The 27537-nt window shown below is 34.6% G+C and overlaps 2 protein-coding genes across 12 annotated transcripts in view; both read right to left on the bottom strand.

The window, feature by feature from the left end:
* Positions 1-773, bottom strand: part of LOC104594864 (Zn-dependent exopeptidases superfamily protein) — a 109818-nt gene extending 109045 nt beyond the window's left edge. For 3 of the 8 annotated variants that reach the window (XM_010255386.3, XM_088897577.1, XM_088897578.1), the window contains exon 1: positions 587-744. The gene's annotated coding sequence lies outside the window, so the exon portion shown is untranslated. Of the gene's footprint in view, positions 1-586 lie in introns of all 8 variants that reach the window. The other 5 variants (XM_010255385.3, XM_010255388.3, XM_010255387.3 and 2 more) reach the window with 4 other exon arrangements.
* A 2959-nt stretch (positions 774-3732) lies between these two features.
* Positions 3733-19306, bottom strand: LOC104594863 (uncharacterized). Of its 4 annotated transcripts, none has more exons than XM_010255382.3 (20): positions 19078-19306; positions 18785-18885; positions 17968-18071; positions 17200-17286; positions 16980-17055; positions 16799-16873; positions 16651-16704; positions 14729-14788; positions 14492-14608; positions 13672-13766; positions 13361-13566; positions 12377-12474; positions 11490-11593; positions 11239-11404; positions 9215-9337; positions 8447-8529; positions 6973-7111; positions 6807-6836; positions 6564-6634; positions 3733-4801 (listed from the first exon to the last, which is right to left on the bottom strand). In XM_010255382.3, exons 2-20 carry the CDS (start codon positions 18821-18823, stop codon positions 3970-3972), a joined length of 2559 nt encoding a protein of 852 aa, XP_010253684.1. In that variant the 5' UTR covers positions 18824-18885; positions 19078-19306; the 3' UTR covers positions 3733-3969. The 4 variants fall into 4 exon arrangements, with proteins under 4 accessions (XP_010253684.1, XP_010253686.1, XP_088755537.1 ...); XM_010255384.3 differs by having other exon boundaries at positions 3733-4798; XM_088899411.1 differs by having other exon boundaries at positions 3733-4798; positions 18785-18878; positions 19078-19220.
* Positions 19307-27537: the final 8231 nt, after the last annotated feature.

Below are 27537 nucleotides of genomic sequence, written 5' to 3'. Positions count from 1 at the left end.
ATAGAACTTAATGATTAAAAGAAACAAAACTAAATTAAATATATGAATCAATGAACATAAATACAAGTTAATAACTCAAATATTGGATTTAACGAGAGAGAATTGAATGCATTGAATATCTTTAAATTACCTCTTTTCAACTCATTTAATATTAAGAACTGATTACCCTATTTGCCCTCATTCTTTTATTAATAAATTTAAATATAGCGGGGTAAAATTGCCATATGTGCTTTTTACAGTAGTATAGATGTGTTATATTTATCAAATCATTAAGACCAAACAAAGAAAATAAGAAACAGATTTTAAGGATACCAAAATTCGATTAAGCGCTTCGTTAGAAACGTGAAGAGTCGACTCGGTGATGTAGATTAAAGACGCAGGTACCAAGATAAAACGGAAAAAGACAGAGTAAAAGAAAAGACGAAAAGGGACGAAAATAAAGTCGAGAGCTAAGAAAAAAGGGTGGAGCAGAGAGCAACTGAACAAATAATTAGTTGAAAAAATGAAACGATACATACAATTTAGAAAATAGAAAGAAGCCGAAATATGAAGCTCAAATAGTAAGATGGAAAAGGGAGAGCATTACCTATCCGCGTCGATAGTTTGACTCTGGAAGTTCGGAGGGTGAGAGCAGTGGAGGAATCGACACTTCTGATTCGGAATTTCGGAGTTCTCTGTATGACTACAGTCTACAAAGATCATAGATGTACTTAAAATTAATGTTAAATGACAACAAAACCCCTTGACCGTTTGTATCTGTAATTCTGTATCTGCTGCGCGAGTCCAGTAGCGGACTTTAATGCGTCTTTTATTCAAACGTTTTTGTTCCGTTAGAAATTATTTATTATTTTATTATTTTTTCAAAATAATTAAAAATATAAAACATAAACCATTCTTAACTCCCAAAATGTTTAGGTTTTTTATTTTTATTATTTTTATTTTTAATTATTTTGATAAAAATAATAAAATAATAAATATTTTTTGTCCAACGGAACAAAAAACATTTGAATAAAAGGCACATTAACTGGGAAATGAACACAACTATTAGGTGTTCACTCATTGTGCTTACCTAATGTACTACATCCGGAGTTGTGTAGCACAGCTGTTAGGTGCTCACTCATTGTGTTTACCTAACATGCCTACTACATCTGAAATTAAAAAAGTTTAGTAGGCTTTCTTAAAGATTCTTACTAGATTGTAATTGGGGTTTCAGTTGTTTATAAAATAAAGAAAATCGATCGAATTGAACCAACTCAAACCGATTTGATCGGTTCAAAAAAAATAAATTTCGAATCAACAATCGAATAAGTTCTGATTTATAAGTGTGTAAACTAACAAAAAATGCCCAAGTTCAATTTGGAAATAGTACAAATACAAATATATACAGTATAAATACATATAAAATAATATAAAATACAAAGTTTTACACTCCACATATTATATTTCTACCCCTTTCCAACTGAACCCTAGAAAAATTTGATGAATTCAAATAGAGAAAATTCTAGGTAATTTAGTATCATATATTTTGGGCCTAATATCATTTTAGCCTTCGAACTTCAAAACGTGTTAATTCAATACCTAAACTTTTAAAACATGTCAGTTTAATCTCAATCGTTAGTAATCCGTCAATGAACTGTATCACATGACATCACATGTATTTCAAACATTTCAAAGTTATCCTTAAAATCAATGTTCATCGCCTTATTTCGCAAAATGTCATTCATCTCCGCCACCGACTCTGATCACACCATTGACTTCAACTAAAGTCGGGTTTGGGTTGGTTTCAAATGAAATGAAAACTTCTTTTGCAAGAGACATTAAATGTTGGTGTTTAGTCTAATTTTCTTTAAAAGAACTAGCAATACAGGCATTAAATGTTGTTTTATACTGCTCTAACTTTTAACCTCTCTATCTCAATGGATTTTAAAATTCTATTTACGATATGTGGGGTTAAAGAGAGAGAAAGTTGGATCGGTGAATAACAGATGTAATCATATGAGTACATGTAGATGTAGGCACTGGACAAGGAATTACATCTGCTAGTATTCATATAGAAATGAACCGAACTGACCTTTGTAGAGCCCTATTAGTCTTTATTTGTCTTTTTAACTCTTTAATTAAAAATATTTATTACAAATTTGCAAGTATTCTTTTTCCCCACACATGCTAACGTGTGAAGCTTCAGTTGTACTGTTTTTTTCTAAACAAACAGGGAAGCCTTTCCCATCCAAGCCAGGGGTGGTCATTTCAGCCCAGCCCGCACAAGCCCGACCCAGAAATTTCGGGATTAGGCTTGGGTTTTGTGTTCAGGCCGGGCCCAGGCCCAAGCCACATTAGACTCACAAATTTTAGGGCCAAGCTTGGGCTTAATACTTTAAGCACGGCCCGGGCTCGGGCAGGCTCCCATATGTTTAAACTTACACATTTTGTGTATAATATGTACATGTTATTTTACATTATATTATATATTTTATATATAAATATTATAACATGACATGTATAATTTATATTATATATAATATTTTATATTATATAATGTATAAAATAAGTTTATATGCATGTTATATCATTTAATATAAAATATTATACAATATAGATACATAATGTTTTATATATGAATTACATTGGCCCAGAATCAGGCCCAGCCCGACCCAAACCCGTGTAGACCTGGGGCTAGGGCTTATGTTTCAGGGACGAAACCCCAGGCACGGTCGGACCTGGGCCTAAGTTCTAGCCTTTATCACAAGTGCAAAGCCCGGCATGGCCCATCCCATGATCACTCCTAATCCATCCACAGCCGAGCAACTTTCAAAGTCTCACTCCCGTTGTGACACCTATCTACCGTCATTCTTAAGTCTTACCCTCTTGTGTTTGTATACCGTAGAAAATGGGATGAAAGAATCGAATTCCTTGACGAATTGACAATTGACCAAGGGGAGAGGGTAAAAATAGACACTGCCACAGTAACTAATCAAAACCATGAACAACTCCTTTTTATCATTGTTGATTGTTGAATAGCATTTTCGATGGAATTTGGATTGGATAAGACTCATGGCCACCGTATCAGGTGACACAACCAAGTACCACCCAAAAAAGAAACGAGAAATACGGACAGGCCCAATGTAGATTTCTGATTTTCACTGCAGAGCTATAAACATTCAAAAGGACAATTGTCTATGTTATTACTAAGATTTCTGATTTTCACTGCAGATTTCTGATTTTCACTGCAGAGATAGATTTCTGATTTTCACTCCAACTGTACTTTGAGCCTACAAATTCTGACCCTGGGCTGATTGGTCATTCTCCCAAAAATAAAAACTAAAAACGTCCCAAGTAAAAGGTTGGTACTTGGTAGGATTTGATGCCTGATGGGCGTTAGGGCTATGAAGCAATTTTGTCAAAATAAAGTTTTTTCTCATTTCATTACTTTCGAAACATAATCGATTTTGTTAAGAGTGCGACTCTGGCAGCATAGTTTTTTTTTTTCCTTTCGTTATGTTATTATAAACAAACTTAGCTATTTTCCTCGAAAAATGAAAAAAAAAAAACTAATGGCATACTAAGTCCCATCTAACATCTAGATAAGACAGGTGGCCTATCCGTCTATCATCTATCCTATTCTAATCCGACAACAGCCCTACTGTAGTGTGAAGAAATCCAAATTACTTTGGGTCATTATGCAGAAAGAAAACCGTGGACGATGGGAATATAAAATATGGGGGCTACGAGGCATCGAAACAAAATCCCCAGTTAAGGGTAAAAAATGAAACAGAACAGAAAACATAATAACAACAATAGCAACAACAACAAAAAAAAAAGAGAGCATAACACGATCCAGTACCCAATCCCTAATTGGAAAAATATACTGTACATACACATGAGCCAGAATACCCTTGCCGCCAACATCCACGGCACCCGTAACATATGGCTCAAATATCTGACCGAGACAGGCAACCCATAAGCAACCAATCACTCCTGAACGACAGCAACCTCTTGATCGACCCTCCAATAGTTTGTATCGTTGAACTCAAACATCCCTGAACCATCCTCATTGGACTTCTCTGATACCTTGGGCTCACGATTCCTCTTCAACGGACCTGCTTCCCCTACTATCCCCTCTTTCAGGGCCTGCTCCATTGCCTTCTCCGTGCCCTCTAATTCCACACCGACAAATTCAACATCCTCCTCAAACAATGATGGTACAGCAGTCATGTGACTTGCAGCAGTCCCCACAGGCCCATCATTGGAAACCAAAGAACTCGTTGCACCATTATGCATTTTCACCTCCCCATTAGAGAAAGGATTGATGGTAGTCCCAGTAGAATCCATTGGGCTGGAAATATCAATATTGGAGGCGCCATTATCACTGAATGGATTCCTCCCAGATCCACCAACCTGTAAATCTGGCGATTCTTGCCACCCCACCCAATGAGGAAATGGCCTATCACCAAATGGGTTGCTACTATCTGTTGTGTCAAACCGGAAGAAACCCAGATCACCAGAAGCACTTGCCTTGTCACTTTGGGGATTCAGGTCTCCCCCACTTGTAGGACCATTACCAGTGCACTCATCCTGAATCTTTGTGCTGGAACTTGATGCCCCGTTTACAGAAGCTACTATGCTTTCAACTAATTCGTCATCCTCTCCCACCACTACCTCATCGTCACTACTGCTACCGCCACCATTTGTTGCTCCAGTCATATTGACTTCATCCATCTTCTCCGACTGAGAGGTGCTCAGATGTTCACCAACAATTCTATCATCTTGAAAAGCAAACCAGTTGGAATTTGTGAACAAACTGCTGCATCAAGAAATACAGAAATGTAACCATCTGTGAGTGACAATCCAAATGTCCTTGGTCAACCAACTGTTGTATGAACAACTCATTAAGAAAAGGACAGGAAAATAAAAGAAAAAAATGTTCTGCAGGCTTTGAAGCATGCAGTGACTGGATCATTTAACCACAAGGGGGATGTCCCTGAACCAGACCTGCTAATGAGGATTCTCTGGACTCGAGCCATGTATCCATCAAATTGGTGTTTCACTTCTTTCCTATAAATCCCATGAATAGATAGTGCAGTATTTTCTTAATTTCTTAAAAATGAATATAGGCCAGGAAAAAGGACTCTTTTAGTTGCATGTAAAAGAACTGATGAAGCTTCCAAGAGGGAAAACAGTGACATGGGGAAACAGGGTAAACTTTCTATTATGCAGCTCCAGTACCATGCATCAAGATCATGTAGACTTGCACTTTTTTTACAATGAATTTTGTCTTTGTTTTTTCTTGGGTTTTCAGGCTTTGGTTGGACTTGGGCCTGAAAACAGGCATGACCTTAAATTCAAGTTGGGTTTGATTGGGGCTTCAGACAGCCAAGTTATGCCCAAGACAAAGCAACCCCGACCCATGCCAGCCCAAGTTTCTATAATATATTTACCCACCGAATGTATATTTGTACATCGTGCATCTTTTCCCACGTATATTGTGCATTTATCTGTGTGTGCATATACTACTACAATTTACAATAGAATGTACATTCCAGAGTATATATCTAATATCTTGCCCATGTTATCAACTAAGTCCACAGTAATGCACAAACATGTATACATACGTATATTTTTTATCAGATGCATTATGCATGTTAAGTGCATGCATAGTTGTATTCCTTTCTAAAACTATATCATATTTACAAATAACCGTATTATAATTGTATCCTTTTTTTCCTTTATTCTACCAACTTGCGCAGGTCTGCTTAAGTGCACCCCAGCCCAGCTTGAGTTGTGTTTGGTTTAGCTTGAGCTGCTTAACTCGGGCTTTGACCTAAGGTTGGTCCAGGCCCAGGCCCAGGCCCAACCCCAAGGCTCAGGTCTTGGGTTAAGCCTGGATTGACCTTAAACCCAATATAACCAGCCCAAGTTGCACACTAATTCCCTGACTAGTGTACTGAACGTAGATTTTTTTCTAGGACAACTACCACTCAACTGGCACCTTAGCAAACTCGTGACTATGCTTCTGAATATGCCAGGGGCCATTGCTTGGTGTAGTGGAAAATTCTCAGGCTGGCAAGTAGAACAAAGGTTCGATCGAGTCTGAGAGCAGCCACCTTACGCAAAAAACAATGCCAAAAGTCCGGACTATATCCAGCCAACCCTTCCCAAGAACAGAAAGCTAGGATCAAAATATCGATACAATACACTCAAGTAGTCATGGAGACGCATGGATATATTGATACATACAGGGTTGGTGGGTAAAGTTTGGGATAAAAGAAGGCATCCCTCTTAGAGGTGCAACTTGGGTGGGTTCGGGTTGGGAACTTGGGGTTGTGTCAAATTTTGAATGGGCTTGACTCCAAGCCTGAACCCGAAAAAGTGCAAAATGTTAACTCTGGCCAACCCGAGTCGCACATAAAAAGATAAAAGAAATAAAAAAAAAGGCAAGAGTATCGGTCTTATCAACACACCGATACCCAATTGTTGGTATCTGACATGTCGATATTTTGATCCTTGAGGCCAATATTGCATAATGGCCAAGATAATTTTAATATCCCAGTGACCAGAAATCTTACCTTTCATGGTCATCACCAAGCCTCAGTGATGATATTACAACTTCAGCTGAGTCATCATCAAAGTACACATCCTGCAGTTATTTGATAAAATAATATATTAAAATTTATAATGTAAGAAAAATATTTGTTGCCACCTAGATTTCTCAACCCCAGTAATTAATAATATTTTGGTGTTTCCTACATAATCCATGATATGAAATAAACATAACAATTTACATTAGCTTAGAAGATCAACAATATTACCTCATCATCTCGCTCAAGAGATCCATGGACCTGCAAGAGGCAAGGCAAACCATAAAACAACAACAAAAGTAGAATTCATGAAAAAGAAAATTTATCAAACCGAAGACAAACAGCATGCACCACTACATAGTCAACACCATACAGGTTCAGGCAACTTTGAAAATACCTCCTCTCCCTCATGTTCGAACATGTTGTATCTAAAAGCCTGGCTTAAATTATTAGCCAACGCTGCCACATCATAATCTCTATCATGAAGATCATCTTCATCACTATCCCTTGCCCTGTCCTGCAATGCTGTTGGACGACTGCAAGGAAAGGATTGCAATAAAGCTTAAAGTTCATATAAATGAAAAATGAAAACAACCAAAAGCCATACAATAAATAGTAACTTGTAACCCCAATTATTTAACCAAATAAAATGAAAACCACCATGCAAGTGCTTCTTCAAACCCTTGATATCATAGCTTCATATTGATATTACGAAAAATTTTCTGATCAGGTCAAGTAGGGGCCTTCCCTACACAACCCACTCTTTATCTAATACATGTAGAGATCATGGGCCAATCTGTGCTGTCTGCCAGAGGTAGGCAACCTTCTGGATTGCAATATGTCCAAGACTTGGTCTACATCAGCCCTAAATACTTTTGGTTTTTCACCAACTGATACTAGACCAACATATAGCATTCAAAGTTCAAATATTTTAATATAAAAACCAAAAGAAAGTGCTAGTCTGCATGTCTGACAATATAATTTGGCTTAATAGTTATTAATATATAAAATGTGTATGTTACCTTAATTTTCAGAAAATCAATATAATTTGTCTTAATAGTTATTAATATATAAATTTTAATAAACAGTTTTAGCATTTATTGACAAACATCCACCAAGAAGAGAAAGCTTACTTAAGAACAAATATGCATATAATTTTAACAAGCAAATATAGCAGCACATAATGATGGACTTGGTATATTCATCAAAAAAAATGATGGACTTGGTGATCATTACAAACTAATAACCAGGGTTCAAACCTTCTTGTTACAGTATCACCCATTTATGGGTTATATAGCTAAATAAAGGGTGTGTAATGCGTTTAATGGCATGCCTTCAAATTCAAATTTGAGGATTAATATTGCCTTAAATGTATAAACTAGCATTGAATATAGGAGTAACAGTGTGTCTTAAAGATAGGGGTTAACATTAAATATGTCATTAAAAGAGATTAAAATCCAAAATTCCAAATGTATCAGCCAATACACACTGTTACAGTCCATATTGGACCCGCCCAAAACAACCCAATACAGGCCCATATCAGGCCAATACAAACAAAAAGGAACGCATCCACGGAACTTGACCCATTCCACATATCAGGCCCTTATCAAAACAATAAGTATCAGCCAATACAGCCTGATATGTTGCGGAATTTTAAACCTTGGACCCAACCAACATCCATAGTTCATGATAAATTGCTTCCTTCAAGAACAGGGATTCTTTGTACCCTTTTTAGCAAGTTCGAAGACAAAAGTCCACCGAGCAAAATAATGGGGTAGACCTCAGCTTTAACTGTATTACTACAAATTGTATGCCCAATATGTTAATCCAAAACAAAACAATGTAGCACTAAGTGATGATAAGAAGCTTACCCACAGGCCCAGCGGTAGATATTTTCCACATTATTACGCTCCTGTAGAACAGTGCTTTGCCAATCAAGCCATTCACCATTTTCCTAGATAAAGTAAATGAACCAAAGTTGAATCAAAATTCCTCCAAAATATGCTCCAGACAAAATTGACCCAGAGCATATATTTTTCCATAGATGCAACACTGTAACTGGAAGCAAATAACACAAACATGTTAAGAAAGAGCCATTTTTCCAGCCAAACCTAGGTACCATTATACCAAGATGTTTACTGACATAAAGGATGGAGCAACACAATAAAGTATCAGTAGTGATAACATGTATTCTCTCAAAGTTCCTTGCTAACTTTTCTACTGAAAATTTTGGAAAATGACCAGTCAAATATTTGGCAACTGCTTTAAACGACTGCAATTTGTTCAAGATGGACAAATGGTACCTATTCTGAGGGTATAATAATACACAAAGTACTTCAATCATGGATTGGCATCTTGCTACAATGTAGAAAGAACAAGGCATCACCATTACAGAACAAAGCGTTCCAATAAGAATAGGCCCAAAACTCAACTTAACAGACAAATAAGGAAATATGGCACCCACAAATTGCAGAGATAATCTAAAAGAAATGTCAAGTCCCTTGAGATAACATTAAATCCACAACTACAGTTCCCTAAAAAGGCTTCACTATAGAGGAAATATGATTTTCAAACACATTTGAATTTGAGCGTCATACACTGACTTGAGTAGTCAGCCAGAGACAACTTGCAAGACCAACCTGTAGAAATGCCTGAATGTGACTGTTACCATGTCCTAGTTGAACAAGTTTGTTAGAGATTCGAGTGACATGTCCAAGGTAGCCAGCTCGTGGAGCAAATCTTCTAGCAGCAGGTAAGGTTGGCTGCAACATTAAAGAATATATCACAAAAAATAAGAGTATAAAGGTATAAAAGAATGTAGTGCCAATGAATGTATTGTATATACATGAATGCATGTATGTATGCATGCATGTCTGTATTATATAAAGGACAAATGTGCTACTTGGATTTCTTACTTCAGAAGACAAGAGAGATCCACAAATTCCTTTCCTAGCCATCTATTGATGGGGAATTCAGCTGAAAACCCTTTGCCACATGCCAAAGTCAGCCCTTCTTCTTGGGAGCATTGTTTATTAAATTAGAAGTTGGAATATGGAAGGCTAGAGGCCATTACTTCGTTTAATGGTCAAACCTTGGGCTGGAAAGCATGAGAATGCATGTTCAAGTCTAAGAGCAGCCGCTTTGCGCAAAGAAAAAAAAAGTGTAGGACTGTATCCAGTCTACCCTCCCAAGACACAGATGACTGGGACCAACACTGGATAATGGCCTTTTATAACTAGGGGAGGTTCTTATAACTTGGGGTGAAATAAAATATAACATAATTGAGCAAAAACAGAACAATACGATATACAACCAGTGGTATAGGGCTGATTTAGACTGGGGGAGTGAATAGGTGGCCAGTGGATTTTAATAGGGTAGCAGAAATAAAAAATTAGGTTTCTATTTTCTGGAGCAAGGAGAGTTCACTAAAAAGGCATTTATGGAGCTAGAATCTCTCCTTTCTCTCTACCTCTATTGTTTTACAATCAGCCACTTACAGCCATCAGTACAATTAAAACTGACCCAACTAAGGTTTTTCTTCAGTTCACAACAAAAAATCAAAATTTTCTCCTTTTTGCCACTTTCATCCTTTTGTGTCAATCAATCTCCAAGTGTCCTCATATTTTGATGTCCCCATAAACCTCCATCACCTTTCACCATACCAAATTTCATCCCAAAACTCCTAGGACCAGTGTTGCATGGACATGGGCGCAAGAATAAAATCTGGCACGTAGGAATCTGACTCGACAATAAGAAAAATATGGATTCATGGACACATCTATAGAAATGTATAAACTATTCAAATGGTACAGTGCACAATTTTTTGCTTTCTAACATTATATACATAAAACTCTGGAACTTTCTTTGTTAAAAATGGTTTCTAGAAAAATAGCATTATTGTGTATATCAACTATTAATTTCTATCAAACAAGCAAGTAGATATTATGTTAAATGTCCAAGAATCCATGAAGTCTCAGAATCTGAAGTGTGCCCAACACAAACATTTCATCCACTTAGGAGAGCCCATTCAACACTAAGGCAATGCCATAATTTTCCACTTTTCTTTACAAAGAACTTTTTGTCCTATGCAAGGTGTACTCCAAGCATGGTTGTCAAGGCAATGCCTAGGTAACAAAGTGCCAATGAAGGGTCACCTCACTAATTTACCAAGCTAATTTGTACATAGAGGTATGACAAAGCAACTACAACTTCTTTAGGAACTTTTGCCCTTCCCATTTTAGTAGCTGAACCAAAGTATCCCACCATTCCTTAACCCTATTTTTGAACCCCGAGTGGGTAAGCCACATGTTCTCAAATTTGAAAGGGACCGGACCCCCATCTGTGCTCCTCAATAAGCAAATCAGCCAATGATCTAAGCTAATTCTAGGCAGAGTTCTTCCCAACAAACTTGTCCAATGCTCTTTCCAATCAAATGAAACTAAAAATCTATCAAGCTTAGAACAAATAGGGTTAGCCTGAAGATTTGGCCAACTAAAGCTAGATTGACGGAAAGTATTTCATAGCACCATGTACACTATTTTGAACACATGAAAGAAGAAGAAGAAGAATGAATGAATGAATGAATGAATGACATCAAAAAACAGCATCAATTAGAGATGCTCAAACAATGAGAACTTCCATAATTATATGAATATTTGACTACCTGATTTGAATCTCCAGGAATAGCAGGATTTTTATCTGCCTGGAGAATTTTACCAACTAAATTACAATCTCGGAGGAGATGATCAATAATTGCATAATTCTTGCTTTCCAAGCATGATAAGATAATACTCTCTACATGATGATGAAGTGAGTTATTGAATGGGTACCTGCACACATTACAAATAATATGTTAAACTACTGGTAATTTGCAAACTTTGGCCAAATACACAAATTAAATAAATAATAACTTACTCAAAAAATAGATCCAGGACTCTCTCGATAGTACCAGAGCTGATCAATTCCTTCTCAGCAACTTCATTGCCAGTCTTCAATAGAACTGCAATGAACTCCACAATCTGAAATGGCATAGTTAAAAAAGAATTAGGAAAAAGAGAAAAACCTGAAGATCAATAATATTCCCATTTCAGCATCTAAACTACACATAGCATGAAATCTTAACAAAAGAAATAATGTCAAACTAGTTATGATTTATGAAAGCCACCTAATTGAGACATACACATTGATAAAGATTTGTTTAATACATTTGAACAACCAGCCAAACTCCCACTCCAGAAAGTCAAACCACCTACTATGTACTAACCCATCCTATATGTGTTCATAAGAGAACTATGCTACATATTTGGATAATCAGCAAAGTCCAACACAACTAGGGGTGCAAGTTGGGCTTGGTTTAGGTTGGGTTCAGGTCAACCCTAACCCAACCCAAGCTAAGGAACCCCCAATCCTAACCCTATCAGGTTGGGTTAGGGTTGGCCCAACTACTCTACTTGTCAAAATTGTTGACATACATATATGCATACATTTATGATGCATATTTGCACATATACAAATATCAAGCTAGGTCGGGTTTGGGTTGGGACGGATTGGCCAAGGCCTCAACCCTAACCCAACCCAACCCAAAGTTAAATCGGGTTTGGACTTTTCAACCCTAACCCTAACCCAAATTTCAACCTTAGATTTTCAGGTTTGGTTCCCACCAAGTGAAAGAAAGAAAGGCAGGTCTACCATTATTTGTTTCTCAGAGAAAATATGTCAAAGCTTACATATCAAAAGGCTATTATTAAATTAACTAACAATATAACATTAAGCCCCACATTATATCCAAGATAGGAACAAACCTTTAGGCGGTGCTTCCCAAGAGGAGGCCTAAGTTTGCCATATGACGTAGGCAAAACCCTCTCATCAGAGGAAACATTCAAAAGCATAAGCAAGTCCCCTGCATTAATGTTGGGCAGTAGAAGGATGGTTAAGGTTGTGAAAATTTTTAAAACATTATCTATAAGAAAAGACACAAAGAACTGCAATTAAGGATATATTCTTTAGAAGTTCCCAATGCATATCATGATGGATTACAAGCTAGTAAAAAATGGTACAGCATCAAATAATAAGCTTGATGGTTTTCACAAATATCATAATAACTATTTATTTTCAAGTTTCTTGGAGAACAAACAACAAAATGATTTCTCAATTTGATAACTGAGGATACATCACAAAGAAAGCAAACCCTTGTTTATTGTTAAGTTCTACAAACCAATATGAACATAAGCAATCGCTGAATTGATCATAATTGCATACCACTCAAATCAAACATCAAAATCATAATCCATCTGGCTCAGGATGGAAAGAGAGTATATTAAGCCAGGATATCAAATCCTGACTCAGCAAGCTTTTGGTTGTTTTAAGGTCACAAAAAGAGACAAGGAATTATGTTATAGGAGACTTCAAATTGGTAACATCGTTTAACAAATCATTAACAACCGTAGTAAATGCAGTAAATGCAAAATCATATGATCCACATTAAAACCCAAAGCAAAAAGAAACCATTACAAAGGCAGTAAATGCAAAAAGCAAATAGCAATAAACTACGTAGTGATGCCTATAGATGGGAAAAGAAAGGAGTAATCAACTGCAGTCAACAAAACTTCAAAACCGATTAAACATATAAAACTGAGCAGAAATACAACCAAAGTACCAAAAAAATAGTGTATGAGAGCTTATTGCAGTAAATATTTATCAGATCTGATGTATGTAGAATAAAAATTGATAGGAAGAATCATGACAGAACTAACTACTATGGTGGTTATGGTTCAAACCCAACTTACCAAGTTTTGGCAGCATAGCACCAACAGTCTCAGGATTGACGTAAATGGGTGGATCATATAAATGTTGACTTCGGAAAGAATTAGCCAAAGGGAAAATAGCTGCTCTTTTGGGATCTAACAAAGAGATACAGACAGACAGTGAGTGCACAAGTGCAGATTTTGATTGTGAAACCTCCAGTGCATGACCAAATATTCTTGCAACAAAACTGCATAACAACAATAAAAAAAGAGTCAATCCCCCAATCAATATCAAAGTTTCTACTGTAAAGGAAATCTGGCTATATCTCAAGTGAAAGAGATAAATTGAAAACCTTGGGCTAGAAAGTTTAGCAGCCAAAGCCGAGGGAGCATTTCGAGTGATAGCACAGAGAGTTTCTGCTGCATTGGCATGAACTTCAGAAGGACTCTGATCAATTTGTGCACAAAAATATCAGAAACCAGAAAGTCATTCAATAAACTAACCAGAATGATAAACTAAGAATGCATAGCAAGAATGCCAGCCAAAAAATAAGAACAAAATAAAATAAAATATCATGTGATGCCTGAGCAATTGCACAGGTAAACAGTGCAACATGGCCAAAAGAGAAAGAAAAAAATTCTTCACAAAAGGGACCAACTCTATTTAAGTTCTAGAAATTGGTGTGTCACCCACCCCCCCTCCCCCCTCATTCATAAGTGTCCAAATAGCATACATGAATCAATACAAGGACAATATTTTGAGCACAGAAACATAAATCGCGATGCATTCACATGTCAGACATTCCAAAAGTTCCACAATCCACAAATGAAAAATTAGTTTACCAGATTACAATTTTAGTTCAACTAACCATCATGCATATGGTCATTTTTCTAAAGTACATAAGCCTATTTTGTGTGCATTCTATGATTCTATGTGAGCCCAACTCCTACATGAACAATAACATTCTAGAAACATGTCTCTTAGGATGTTTAGCTTCCCTAAGTTGTCCTGTCTATACTTTGTATTTAGCGATACAGAAATTCTATATACTATAACCAGACGATGCCGATATGGGACATACTGGTAACTATAGCTTCAAACTTTATATAAAGTGCAATAAAATTAAAGGGAAAATTTTTACAAGAGCACAATATGCAATTTTGGACACTTACAGATGGGCTCAGTTTATCGACGATCATTTCTAGCAAATTACTATCAGCTAGCCATTGCATCACGTCCATAAAATTGGGATACATGTGATCATCAGCACCAACAAGTCGAACCAAAACCTGGATAAGAATTTGTCAGGAAAGAGTACTCTCTACTGTCTGTCAAACAAACATAAACGAAAAATCCACAACCCCTTGAAATAAGATACATGAAAGGCATTTATGATTCTAGTGATGGACCTCCATAATCGATGTGATTCCAATCAAATCAACCAGCTGGCGGATAACATCCTGATGGACCTGATAAAAACAAAGGTAAATTAGTGGAGTCAAAGAAAACCAGAAAGACACACAAGTCATCCATGGTCTAAGTATTATAGTTTTCCTTGTACATGACAATTTTGAAGGAATGCCTACGTCTGACATACCTAATGATGGTACTTTGCAGATTACCATACCACTTAATACCACTACAGTGAGACCAGAACAGAATTGTTTCCAAATTCCAATAGCACATCTAAATTTCATTTTCTTTTAATAAATACAAATTTAACTTTCACAAATCCCATTACATAGGCCTTGCCATCAATCTTCACAGTTCTGCATCATTTTCAGTGTATCAGCATTGTATAACTAAGTGCATTAAGAATCATGATCACCCAGAAGGAAGCTGCCCTTTCTGGAGCTCCACATGCCCAAGAACCATCACGTCCATATTCATAACATGTAAATATCAAACAATACTGAATAAGAGCAATTTATTGTCACCTTTTTTCTTGGGTACTGATTCTACTAAATTTATTGTTACATTCAGGAGATAGAGAAGAATAAAATGGAGAGAGTGGAGTAGAAAGGCATGCCTTTCAAAGAGTTTTTATGAAACAAGAGAAGGTAGACTAAGATGGCTCGGTGATCACATGCAGAAATGCCCATCCACAGCACCAGTAACAAAAATTGATTCGTTTCAAGTTGAAGGAGATAGAAGAGCTAGGGGCAGACCAGAAAGGCCATGGATTGATGTAGTAAGGGATGATATAAGGTTCCAAAATTTAACAATGGATATGGCACTGGATAGAACAGAATTGTGGAAGAGGATTCATCTAGCCAACTTCAAATGGCTGGGACAAGGCTTCTTTTTTTTATAGATGGGGACAAAGCTTATTTGAATTGACAGATCAACCACTTCTGTGTTGGCTCATGTGCATAATGCACAAGCATGATGGAAAGTTTTCCGTTTTAAAGATTTTTTTTGTTCTTTACCAGTGACAGCGTGAAAGAGGTTTTATTAAAGAACAGCAGATGCTTATCAAAAAAATAAAAATCAGATAGAAGCATAATCCAGAGGCTGCCACAATGCAGCTTCCCCATACACCCACAAAGGGAAAAAATCCCTAATCTTGCAGAGCAAAGCCCCAGTTCAACTAACCCTAAGAAACCAGGCCTCAAGCCAGGGAGTCAGGTAGGTTTTAGCCTAACTTCAAATCAGTAGAACTAGGTACTCCCTGGCAACTAAACCTAGGAATGAGATTCAACTCTAAGAGTTTCTTCTGAACCACCTTGGAATAGCAACAGATTTATCTATCATAGGCCCACATTAGCTGCCAGCCACATTGGATGATCCTAATGGACTAAAAAGGCTGAAGAAAATCACCAATTGGATCAAATTTAATGAGGAATTCAGAATCTCCCCAGTTTCTCTAGGGTAGGGCTACTACAGTACTATGGGTTTTTACTTCTATATTTCTGCTGTTTTTCATTTGGAAGCTACCTTAGCCTCTTCTCTTGTACACTTGCACATTACTAAATTTAATCTTACTAATGAATATAGATTTCCTATTACTGATCAAAAGAATACTAAATTTTGGTTTGTTTTGAAATTGGAAGTGATAAGAGTTATTTGGCATCCAAAATTCAGAATCAAAATGAGATGGAAGCAGTGCAAAGTTAGAGCTTTCTCTTTCTTTTTTTTCCCTCTTACACTTTAAGCAGCATCAACTCCTTCACATGACCCAGAGATACTAAATTCAACTGTTCACCCTCTACTTAGATTCTATAAAACTGGTTATAGAGCAAAAGCAAAGGGAGAACAAGTTATTTGTTTGTTTCTCTTTTTTTTATAAATAAAAAGTCTTTGTAGAACAAATGGTTAAGTATATACTTACTTGAACATAATTCATAAGTGGGACCGTCTTCCGTAACATAAGGCACACAACAACCTAGAAAATCACAGTGAAAAGATAGTAGTAAACCAGGCATTTCCTACGAAAACATAACATAAATAAACAAATTAGAAATGAGACTGTAGAGTACCTTGCTGAAGTACCCAGCCAGTAAGGTACTATGAGGACGGTTTGGTTCCAAGAAAGAAAAAAGCAAGTCCATTAGCTGCAACCACAAATAAAAGAATACTTAATTAGAAATGTAGATCACTATGAAAGAAACTTCCATAAACAAAGAGTGTAAAAAATATGAACATAAAGCAAAGATATACCTCTTCTTCTTCTACCAAAGTCTTAAGGATGACATCAATTTCACATGTAAATATCTCACAGGCAATGAAGGGAAACCTAAACCGTTAAAATAAATGATGTCATGAAATGCAACATAACCAACGGAAAAAATACACTTTGGTATTTACAAGTTACAACACAAAATATATCTAATATGCAATCCTAGTAAAAAAAGAATCTCCTTAAGTCAGAGCAGATTACTTGAAAGTACGTTTGCTGTCAGCGCCTTCTGGAGCTTCTTCTACAATATAGTGCAGTAACTGATCCACCTGGGTTCTATCACGCAAACTAGAAAAGGGAAAAAAGGAAAAAAAAAAAGAGAGAGAGAGAAAGAGATGAGTTCCATTAGGCTTCCAACCATAAAATACCTTCAATGAGAATTCTATGGTTTTATAGAATCATGTCAGTTTCTAGAAATTTTTTATACTTCGTAGGCTTTATTTAGGTCATCTCTTAGGTACTCAAATTTCATTTCTATCCAGCTGTAGTTCTTTATTGGACTTTCTTCTTTCTTCATATATTCAATTCCTAACCCATTTGTGCCTAATTAAATTTTTCTTGCTCTTCTTTTTCCTTTCTAGAGGTATTCACTTCCTACTTCCAAAACTAGGCTAGTAAGTTTTTTACTTTTGGTTTGATACAAGTTGAATAAAAAGTTCCCTGTCTACTTGTTATTTTCACTTGTACTTTCTTTCTAAAGCCATAGCTTGTAACAAAACCAAAATCCATTTACTATACTTCATAAAACAAATGTAGATTAATAAACATGCATTTATTCATGTCAGATACATTGACCAACTGATCAACAATTTGGTAGGGAAAAAAATAATGCTTAACTGAAAACAAGTACTGTGCATCAAGTACATTGAATCATACAAAGAAAAAACATTTATTTCCTTATAAATTAGGATGAAAACGCATACATAGATAAGACTGATAAGTGATAAGTAAAGCAGAAAAGTATATTACAAATTTATGAGGCGGCTATTTAGAGCTTTGCACTCTTGGATTATTTCTTCCTCGTCCAGAAGCTCTTCCAAAGTGAAGTTGTCCTTGTCCAACACTGCTTCCACCTATCAATGAGGAAAAGATGTTTCAACACTTTATGACATAGACAAGAGCAGCTAATGAAAAAAAAAATAGAAATTGAAAGGCAAGAAAGGCTATATAGTGTCAAAATCCAATGAAATCATTATGAGAAAGTCAAGAAAAAGAGAAGTAAAACAGCAAATATAACCTAGAAAGTTATGAATAGTTAACATAATCAGGTGGACTAATGGGAAAAATAAATGTTTCTTCCAGGAAAGCCATAAAACAATAAAAGGAACAGTAGTTCCACTTCCACAACATTATATCTCAACCGCCGGGACAAGTTCAAATTTATAAATAACGGGAATTTATGAAAGGCAAAGTATTAAACATTCCCTTCCTCTAGAACAGATAAAGCAACTAAAATTAACAACTAAAGAATATCGGAGTTCGACCCTAAGCATCCAATCGACACCAAATTCCCTTCAGAGCTTACAAACTTTAGATTGGCACTAACAGCGTTAAAATAACCTCGCACTAAAAGCTTTATTTCCCGCATTTACTGAACTACTAATTGCAGATGCTTATAGTTATAGCTCTGTTTAGCACGCAACCTTAATATGCTAAAATTCAAGAACAACATATAAACAACAAAAAATTATAATAACAAAATACAATTGTCATTGGCATATAGAGACCATGATCAAGAAGCTAAAGATGTCAACGCAGATGCAAAATCATCTAGGGTTTCACTTACAGGGGAAGAAGCGGAAAGAGCTGTTATGCGCCAGAACATCTTGAAATGAGTAATTTAACAGAAATACGAGCTCGAAAGTAGCAGCTTTGCAGATCTGCAGACTTATAACAAAATCAAAGAAAGAAACACATAGAATCTGCTATCAGCTAAAGTACCGAGCAAAAGAAAACGCCATCTGAAATTTGAGAAACCCTAACAGACACGAAAATGTTTGAACAAGGAAGTTTTCATCCAATTATTTGAAAAATAAATGCACTAATCTCTCGAATAGTTAGGAGGGAGAGTGAGCAGACCCGCGAAGATCGAAAGCCCCAAAATCACTGCCGCGACGTAGGCTACGTTGATGCCTAATGGAGATTGCGAAAGTACAAAAAGAGGGCCGAATTCACAAAACCAAGTGTGGATGGATGAATCTTATAGGGTTTTTTCTAATATCCACGGTGAAGGTTGCATGCATTACAGGTACACCGCTACCAGTTGTCGAAATACTCCCCGAACTTTTTGAAAAATGACGGCGACTATACATTGTTTCGAAAATTTCTCTGTTTTTTTCCTTTTTCTCCATTTGCATTGATGATAATTACTAAAATGCGCATCCAGTAATTATGCGCACCTGCTGCAGCCTGCAGGTAACTGATAGGGCTCGGTAGCCCCCGCTCAGATGGCGTTTTGTGTTCCCCAAATGCCCAGCGCACTCGTCACCAGAAACTGGGAGCATCCTCCAGTCTCCACCAAGCATGACCAAAAGACTTGCCACGTGGTGGCATAAGAATTGTTGACATGGAATATCTTTTTTGGTCGTAATGAGTAATGACCTGAAATATCAGGTCCCGAATTCTTTCCTCACCCAATTTTCGGGAGAATCTACGCCTCTTACTACCTTTTTTTTGTTTCTCTTAGCCACCCCATCTTGATCTTAATTCATTGGCATTGATTACATTTAAAGTTAATAAACCTTTTTTTTCTGGTGGGAAATTTCATTTAATGAATTAATCTTTTCCTTTTCAAAATCATATAAAATAAACTTATCAAGTTTTTTATAGTATATTAATAGATTTATCAATTTTTGGATCCCAGATTCAGCCACATCAAGCCAGCTTAGGTTGACCTAACCGCCCATAGATATCTTATTATCTGTCAGTTTCTTGTTTGACGTCAGAACCCCCCTCTATTAATGCTCAGTGGGCGGCAGTGGTTGTTAAAGGCGAGATTAATGAGACTAAAATAAATCAAAGGATAAAAGACTTGAACATACACCGAGATTTCCTAATTTGACATAACCATGACATGAGATTTTCAAAAAGAGTTAGATATCTGTTGATTCTTTATTCATCATTTTTTTCGATATTTCAAAATATACACTGAGGGTATTTTGGGTTCGTAGTTGGAATCGGAATTGGAATAAGAATGGGAAGATTTTGGAATTGGAATCGGAATAGTTTATTTATATAGTCTGTTTGGTTCATATAAGAATGGGAATAAGAACTGGAATAAACATGAATGAGATTTTATTCACAAGAGAGGGGTAGGGAATGGCCAATCCCTTGAATGGAGGAATGCCATTCCAGCAGGAATGATAATGGGATTTCGATTCTGCCCAACCAAATAGTTTGAATAAGAATAGCCTATTCGATTCCGATTTCAAACCCCTATTCCCGTGAACCAAACGGGGCCTGAATCTTTAAAACTCATGTGGGTGGTCAACTTATCGCCTCTCTCTTTCATTGCTTTTCTAACCCTTTCCCCATTTGTCATTACACATATGCATCATTATTGTCATCCCTATAATGCCCCAACGGTGCATCTCTACCTCCATACAAGGATGGCAATTTTCCCTGTCCCCAACAGGGACTCGACTTTCCCGATCCATTGGTGGGGTAGGGATGGAGACGAGGATTAATAGGAATTTTCGATCGGGGTTAGGGTCAAGGATAGGGATTGAGGTCCCCACCCCACCCCAACCCTAATTATATATATAATGTTATTTATATTAAATATATTATATTATTTCTACATATTTAAAACATTGTTTAAAATTTCCCTTTTTTAGTTATTTTAAGTAAATTTATTAAAAAAAAAACTATTGTTATCTAAAAATATTTCGGGGATTCAGGTCCGCGCGGGAACCCATCACCATCAGGGACCGAGGACGGAGAATATGATCCCTGCCCCGTTGCCATTTCTACCTCCATATTGTTGGAATGGTAAAAAAGTTCTCTAGACGCTTGATTTTTCTTTTCAAAAAGCCAAAAATCATTCATAAGAAATACGAGTACAATGTCCATGAGACATATTTAGTATATGTTTGGTTATGTGGGTGTTTATTGGAAAAATGCCACTACATCAGCACTACATAGGCATTGGTGTTTATTGCATATAGAACCACTCTTTGGTTTCACCGTTTTATCAAATAAATAATAAAAAAAAACTGAAACTCTTTGATTTATGTGTATGGGGCATTTGGGAAAACATCAAATTCATGTTTCCCCCAATGCATGGGCATTTCTTGAAATTAAATGTTGAGGTGGCGCTAAAGTTACTTTACAACTTATCAAAAATAAGTGTTTCATCATGTTTGGCTATTTGGTGGGGCATTTCAAGAAACATCCATGTGGCTGATTCAGGCTGGGGTGACACTTTTACTTGATATTTAGGACCCATTGAGTCGATCCAATGGTCCAAATTATTCATGCCTGCACGTAATGGATGATTTTGAGATCCAACAGTGGATCTTGGATGTAAACCACATTCAACTGTCAAAATGACTTATATAGATGTGATTTAGTAAATTTGCACTGAGATTGGGATGGCTAAACCTTGATGAGTAACAAAGAAAAAATTATTAAAATATAATATATATATATATATATATATATATATGTATGTATGTATAAGCAAAATGGCTTCATCCTTGAGATTGGGATGGCTAATACAAAAATATTGCCAAGGAACCCCATCTTTTATTATGCAACAAGCAAAATACTTGTTCACAATCCATCTTACATCACTTTCCATTAAATTTCTATGTTCATATATTGTTTTAGGTTGCTCAAAGGTTTACTCTCTTTATCCATCATTTTTTCTTAATAAATGTACTATTTTTCTATCTTGAATTATTGTGTACCTCAACATTTTCTAATTTCATGTTCAATATCTTTTGAAATTAATCATAGAAAACTAGGAGCGACAAGAAAAGGGGAGCTGCCAATAGGGGTGGCCATAAGTCAAGCTTCTCATGAGCTATTTGCTAGCAAGAGCGATGACTAGCAAGAGCGTTTGGGAATTAATAGAATATAGATATGCAAATTACACTACTCTCTCTCTCTCTCTCTCTCTATATATATATATTAAAACAAAGCGGTCAAGAAATTTTCTCATTTATTTGAAAATTTTATTTTTTTATTCCATGTCATTTTTGAAACAACCAATGAGATTCATTTTCCCAGTAACCTAAATAATCTTTTATCATAAAATTTATCCTCAACTACCTCCTCCATATCCCCACATTCTCCAAAATTATCTCTAATTCCTATTTATCTAAAAAATTATATATAATTTAGTAGAGAGTTTATCCTCTAAATTATCTCTAATTCCTATTTATCCTCTCCCCAACTTTTTATCTATATCTATCTAAAGAAAGTTTGGATTAAAAATTTAAGAATTATTTAAATATTATAACAAAATTATATAATAACTTTAAATATTTATTAAAAACATAAAAAATAATTTTATATTTTTACAAAATATATCACAAAATTAAGTACTAACAAATTAAATTATGTTTTTCTGAATTATCAATTTAAATGTTATTCAAATAATAAAAACTCAACATCAAAAAATAAAATCTTATTTAAATATTTCAATAAATAAATCATAACTAACAGATATCATAAATATATAAATAACTATATAACAAATATATTTAGTAATATGTAATAGCTTTATAAAAACTTTAAAATATTTATTAAAAACACAAAAAATAATTTTATATTTTTACAAAATATATCACGAAATTATGTACTAACAATTTAAGTTATGTTTTTTATGGATTATTAATTTAAATGTTATTCAAATAATAAAAAACTTAACATTAAAAAATAAAATCTTATGTAAATATTTTAATAAATAAATATCATAAATAAAAATATTATAAATATACAAATAACTATATAACAAAATACTTAGTAATATGTAATATCTTTAAATAAATAAAATTCAAGTAACAAAAAATAAATAAATACTTTACATATTATTTAAATATTTAACATAGCTAGGTTTGAAATAGTTAAAATAATGAAAATATGTAATAAATTTAAAAAATTAAATAAAAGTAGAAAAATAATTATAACATAATATGGAAAATAATAATAATTTAACATATTACAAAATTAACAATGAAATTATGTATTAATAGTATAAATTATAATTTAATGGATTATTAAATTCAGTAAATAACACAAAATTTTAAATATTTTACATATTATTTAAATATTTAACATAATTATATTTTAAATAGTTAAAATAACGAAATTATGTAATAAATTTAAAAGATTTTAAAAGTAGAAAAATAATTATAGCATAATATTGAAATTAATAATAATTCAATGTCTTACAAAATTAGTAATAAAATTATGTAATGATAGTATAAATTATAATTTTGTGGATTATTAAATTCAATAAATAATTAATATTTTAAATTTTATATGTTTTACATATTATTTAAGTAGTTAAGTAACTAAATATTTTAAACAACAAAATATTGAACATAACTTGATTTTAAATTAGTTAAAATAAAGAAGTTATGTAATAAATTAAAAAAATTAGAAAATTATAAAAATAATTATAACATAAAGTTCAAATTAATAATAATTTAATATTTTACAAAATTAATAATTAAATAACTTTAATAATAATTTAATATTTTTACATAATATTGTAAGTAACTAATTTCACTTATATCAATTAATAATTCGAGAAAATAACTTTCATAAAAATTAATATTTATTAATAATAATTTTAAACTCTTAATATATATTCAGTATATAATCATATATTCTAATATTAATATTTATTGTATTTCAGTAATTATTTATTATTTTTTGTGATAAATGTGTTTTCAATAATTATGTATAAATTTATTTTTGTTTTGTTATTTAACAAAAAGCTTTCAATAATTATTGGAGATTAAACTATTATTATTGAAAATTTTAAATTTTGTTTATTGTACTAATTGTATTTGTTGTATTTTTTATATAACTTATTGATTAATATTTATTAGAGATTATACTGTTTATTGACTAATTTAATCTATTTTTAGTACTTATTGTAAGTTTGCAATTATTGTATTTTTTCATTATCAATATATTTTTTAGTAATTGTGTATATTCGCTATAAAATTTCAACAATTACTGGAGATTAAAATATTGTTATTTATCAAAGATGAGACTATTTATTTATTTTAAATTATGAGTGTTCATGAATTTGTTCAGTTCGGTTGTAGGTTGTTTTGCCAACCAAATTGACTTGGTTAATTGAAACTGACTGACCATTTGCGAAAACCGATTTACTCAAGTTGTATCAGTTTGGGTCAATTTTTTGGTTTGGTTGGTTGGTTCAAAAGATTTAAACTTAAAAATTAAATTTAAATTTTGAAAATTACAGTGCAATTGTTAAAAAAAAATTATGATATAAAACATTTTAGACTAAGAAATATGGAAAATTTCCCACTTTCCCATATTAAAAATTATATTTAAAATATAAAATATTAATATATATCGATGATCAAGTCATCCGATTTTGGTCGATTTACAAATGACGAAAGCGAAACTGATCCAATATGGTCAGGTCAAGTTGATCGGGTTGGTCGGTTTCATCAGTTTAATGAATAAACCTAACTGAAATTAATTATTGTTATTTTTGTATTATAAAAAATTTATTAAAAGTAGTATATAAAATATAAATAATTATTAATTATTTAAAAATTTTGAAAATATAAAATAGTTGTATACTCTTATGTGTTTCTATTAGGGTCATTTAGTATAACACACCTTGGAGTTTTACATATTTACTTAAACCCACCTTATAGTTTTCATTTTAATAAAATATCTCATATATTTTACAACTTATTTACTTAATCAACCTTTCATTAATGAATGTTTGTTTTGCCGTAATGACCATGTTTTTTTATTCCAAAAATATCCTTATCACTTTTTTGTACAAAAAACAAAATTGACCAAATATAGCCACCAATAGAGTGGTTGCTCGTGTCTTATTAGGGGCAAAAATGGTATTTTTATTTTTTATTTTATTTTGATAATTTTTATTTAAATTAACATTATGGTCGACATTGTCATTTTCCATTGTCATCTAATAGAAGATTGATTAAATCCATAGCAAATTATAAGTGGTGTTTTAGTAAAATACAAACTATAGGGTAAATTTTGGTAAATCTATGAAACTATAAGGGGTGTTTTAGTAAATGACCCTTTCTATTATTTAGCTTTCGCTTAACAAATCCTATGCATCACACGGGTCCCCGCTAATAAAGTATAAACTCCATTGCTCGAAATCGTCATATCTCAAACTGAAAATAAAAAACAAGACACAAGCAATGACCAAAAATACATTTAGACACATACACTCTTTAATGTCATTCTTTAGCCTCCATGAAAGGTCCACAATCTTCCTTAGGTAATTGATAATAAGCTTTGAATCATCTTCAATAGTTATTGCTTATTAGCATATCTATGGAGTTAAGAGCCTAAGTTGACCTTAAACGCTATCCAGCTCGCCCAACTTACAACCTTAGTTTTGAACTTCCAATGTGTTTTCATTGTGAACAAAAAACGCATTGAAAAAATGGTTTTCTCCCTTTTTATATGTATTTGGAAAAAAAAAAATGGTTTGAAATTGCAAAGCATGTTTTTGGAAATAAAAGTATATCCAAGGGCCTAAATACTAAGGCTGTATACAATTGCAGTGCCATGAAAACCCAAAATACCAAAAAATTGAACCGAAATCAACCATCCAATTTGAAACATACTATCTATTTGGGGTCCGGATGTAGTAGGCATGTCAGGTAAGAACAATAAGTGAGCACGTAATAGCTGTGTGACACATGTCCCAGTTAATGTGCCTTTCATTTAAACTTTTTTGCTCCGTTATACATAAATTATCTATTATTTTCTTACTTTTGTCAAAATAATAAAAAATAAAAAACAATGAAAAAAATATAACGTACATGAGTCCCAACTCCCAACACGTTTAGGTTTTCCTTTTTCGTTGTTTTTATTTTTAATTATTTTGACAAAGATAATACAATAATAGGTAATTTATATCTAACGGGGAAAAAAACATTTGGATGAAAGGCACATTAACTGGGACATGTATCACCCAACTATTACGTGCTCACTCATTGTGCTTACCTAACGTGCCTACTACATTAGGACCCATCTAGTTGGTTTTGGTTAACCTAGCAAAGAAACCGTGGTGGTTTTTAAAACATTGCTTTTGATCTCTTACCCATTCGGACCCATTCGAGATCAAGCCAGAGGCAAAAATGGTCCAACCTTTGGGTTGGTTTTTAAAACATTGCTTTTGATCTCTTGCCCATAAGAACTCTACCCACATCTACCCATAACACACTACATCCTTGAATTGGGAACATATCCACGTGCATTATACTATGTAGGAGGATGAGATGTTCCTCATGTATGATTGCGATGTTATGTGGGTAGACGTGGACAGAGTTCTTGTGGGCAGGAGATCCAGGCTCCTCAGTCCCAAGCACCCTATTAACGGATTGATTCGATTGGTTTTGGTTCACAAATATAAAAACCGCAGGGTTCGGTTCGGTTTAAAAAGTATGCTCATGATTTGGTTAATTGAAGCGTGAGCCGTGAGCAACCCATAGGTGCAAGTTGGGTGGGACTACCTATTCATGGGCCAGGTAGCTCGATGGGCCGCCCCAACCCCCTGAACGGGCTTGCGCATAGTTTTTAGCCTGCGGGCCTAAAAGCTTGAGCTCGACTGTTTTACAGGCCGAGCTCGGGATTTGCCACAAAAGCCCGGCCCGGCCTGACCAAGTGTAACCTATTCTAATTTCTAAACCCTAGCCAAAAAGTACCCTTTCTTATTCCCTCTTTTCAGTATTCGTCTTCTTATCTCCTCACTATTACTCTTAAGAATCGACGCAAGCCCAAACAGGCAGCCACCACTGTCAATCTCAGAGGCAACATGTGAGCTCGGGCACCGGCGATCTCAAGCATCGGTCCTCTCTCTCTCTCTCTCTGGTGGTGAGTTCTCTCTCTCCACCAATCCTCTCTCTATCGTCTCTCCCATAGTTCTCATTCTCAGTTTCTCACTAACTGAGTCATTGTTGCATATTCTCATCTTCTTAGGAACCGGCGCTACCAGTGGACTATTGTGGTGAGTTCACGGTGTGTGTGTGTTCCATCTTCTCAATGTTCTCATTCTCACCAGTGAACACCAACGCCACTAGTGAACTCCGGCGAACTCAAGATGCAATCTTCAATAAAAGTGAAAAAAATCATTGTTAGGTCGAGCTTCAGGCTTCGAGCTTTTTAAGAGGGCCGGGCTCGGGCTTAAGTTGTAGGCCTATTAGTCGGGCCGGGCTAGGGCTCGGGCCTGAAAAAATACTGTTAATGAGGAGTGAAAGCCCATGAACTTGTCTAGGCGGGGAGGAAGGCCATTCATCAATGATCATTCTTACATAGGCCGTGCAGGCTATGGTG

Source organism: Nelumbo nucifera, chromosome 2, assembly GCF_055504915.1.
Source record: "Nelumbo nucifera cultivar China Antique chromosome 2, China Antique-T2T, whole genome shotgun sequence".
Classification (NCBI taxonomy): Eukaryota; Viridiplantae; Streptophyta; class Magnoliopsida; order Proteales; family Nelumbonaceae; genus Nelumbo; species Nelumbo nucifera.
The sequence above is the reverse complement of the archived record's forward strand: the minus strand, read 5'-3'. Positions and strand labels throughout refer to the sequence as shown.